The sequence below is a fragment of the Pteropus vampyrus genome, unplaced genomic scaffold, assembly GCF_000151845.1.
Source record: "Pteropus vampyrus isolate Shadow unplaced genomic scaffold, Pvam_2.0 Scaffold291, whole genome shotgun sequence".
Lineage (NCBI taxonomy): Eukaryota > Metazoa > Chordata > Mammalia > Chiroptera > Pteropodidae > Pteropus > Pteropus vampyrus.
In genome coordinates, this window is record NW_011889072.1 from 621,078 (window position 1) to 622,927 (window position 1,850).

A 1,850-nucleotide genomic window follows, 5' to 3' on the forward strand; every position below is an offset into this window, starting at 1 on the left:
CGCACCGCGCAGGACGGTGGCCGTGGACTCAGACCGTAAACCAGTGCTTCACTTCTTCAGCCCACCTGCGGCGCTGGCAGCAGAGGTCGGTCTGAGGGCTCTGGCCAACCTCTCCCACTGAAGCCCTGTTAGCGAGGACTCTGTCTCCAGTCACAGTGACCAAGTTTACCTCCCACATGACACTGACCCCAGGCGGGCTCCGTGCTGCCCCTGGCTGTGCTCCTGCGCCCAGGACAACGAGCTGATAGTCCAGGGAGACCAAGTGCCTGGGGGTGGCGGGTCAGAGCCCAAGAAAAGACGGCGTGGAGAGAAGCTCCCGCGCTGACGCACGTAGGGAGACTGCCTGGGCCAGGGAAAGACGGCTGGAAGGACGAGAGGACACAAGGACTGTAGCTCGGTCAGCTGTCCCCGTTCATGGGACGCTAGGCACAGTACCCAGAGGGGTCTCACCTTGTAGCGGGAAATGACCAGCCGTGGACTACGCACAAGCAGAAACCCACCTAACAAGCCTTAAAAGCACGTCCAGAAAAAAGCTAATCGTTCTGAAGTGACCGAAAGCACAAAGACATCTACAGGAACACAGATGTGTGCAGCACCCGCCACAGCAAGCTTCACGTCTGGCCGACAAAATGGAAAAAACCACCCAGGACGAGGAGAAAACACAAACCCAGCCAGGAACGACAGGTGTTAGAAAAGGTGGGCCAAGGAACCCAACAGGTGACGTTCACTATCCTGATTGTGGTCAAGAAGCCAAAGCAAAAGACTGAACACATTACGCTTAAAAATAAAAGATTCAAATTGAACTTCTACAGGTGAAAACAGTGTCTAAAATGGAAAATATACCAGACAGGATTACAGGCAGATTATATAGAGACTGCAGAAAATTAATGAATTTAAAGAAACTCATGGAGAAAGACACAGCACCCTTCCTCCTCACCCAAATAAGCAGCGTCAGTGAACGGCAGGACAGCCCGCACGGCCGACACTCAGAACTAGCCCCTGAGGGGGAGGACGGGAAGAGCTGAGGAAGAAAGAGGACCCAGTCGCCCAGATTCAATGACAACTCCAAAGTCACGTATCCACGAAGTTCAATGAACTCCAAGCAAAGAAACAACGAAAACTATACCAAGACCTGTCGTAACTTGTTCAAAGCTGGTGAGACGGCCATAAACACAGCCGGAGGGAGAGGCCGGTGTGAGCAGACGAGCAAAGCGCAGGGCAGTGGCAGCTGTCCCGTCAGAAACGACCTGCGTGAGAAGACGGAAGCGAGGCCCCCAGGACGGAAAGGGACAGCCGGCGACCAGGGCGCACGAGCCGCAGGGGCTCCTGCTCCGGCTGCCGGGAACACACAACGGTGCGGCCACTCGGGGGCACGGGCCAGCAATTTCTTATAAAATTAAACACACGCTTGTCATGTGACCCATCTTACTACTTATTACAAAGAGAAAGAGGCCATCTGTGAGACTCCGCTGGGACAGCCTGGAAAAGCCAGCACCATGGACACGTAAGAGATCAGTGGTTGCCCAGGGTTTGGGTAGCATAACGTCGCTTGACTCCAAGTTTAAGAGGTACACCGAACACCCAAAGCTACCACCAAAATAGTTATGACAAGCCGAAAATGGAGATAGAAGCAACGAAAACGTTCGATCCAAAAGGCAGAAAGAGAGAACAAAGCGGAAAGGACACAGGAGCACCGAGAGCCAGACAGACTCAGCCCGAGCGTGCGACGCCCTCCGGCGAGGCGGCCCCGGGCTGCGCAGGGTGCAGCGCGAGCAGCACATTCCGGAGATGGCGGTCGCGGTGACGGCTGCATGTGGACGTGACTGACGCTGATCCGCACGCTTAAAGAC

At 55.0% G+C, this 1,850-nt stretch overlaps 1 protein-coding gene across 1 annotated transcript in view; it reads right to left on the reverse strand.

Annotated features, from left to right (window-relative positions):
• HDLBP (high density lipoprotein binding protein) overlaps positions 1–1,850 on the reverse strand; it is a 32,225-nt gene that overhangs the window by 12,781 nt on the left and 17,594 nt on the right. The window contains exon 16 of the mRNA XM_023521085.1: positions 132–362. Within this exon, the coding sequence (XP_023376853.1) occupies positions 132–362 (231 nt within the window). The remainder of the gene's footprint in view (positions 1–131; positions 363–1,850) is intronic.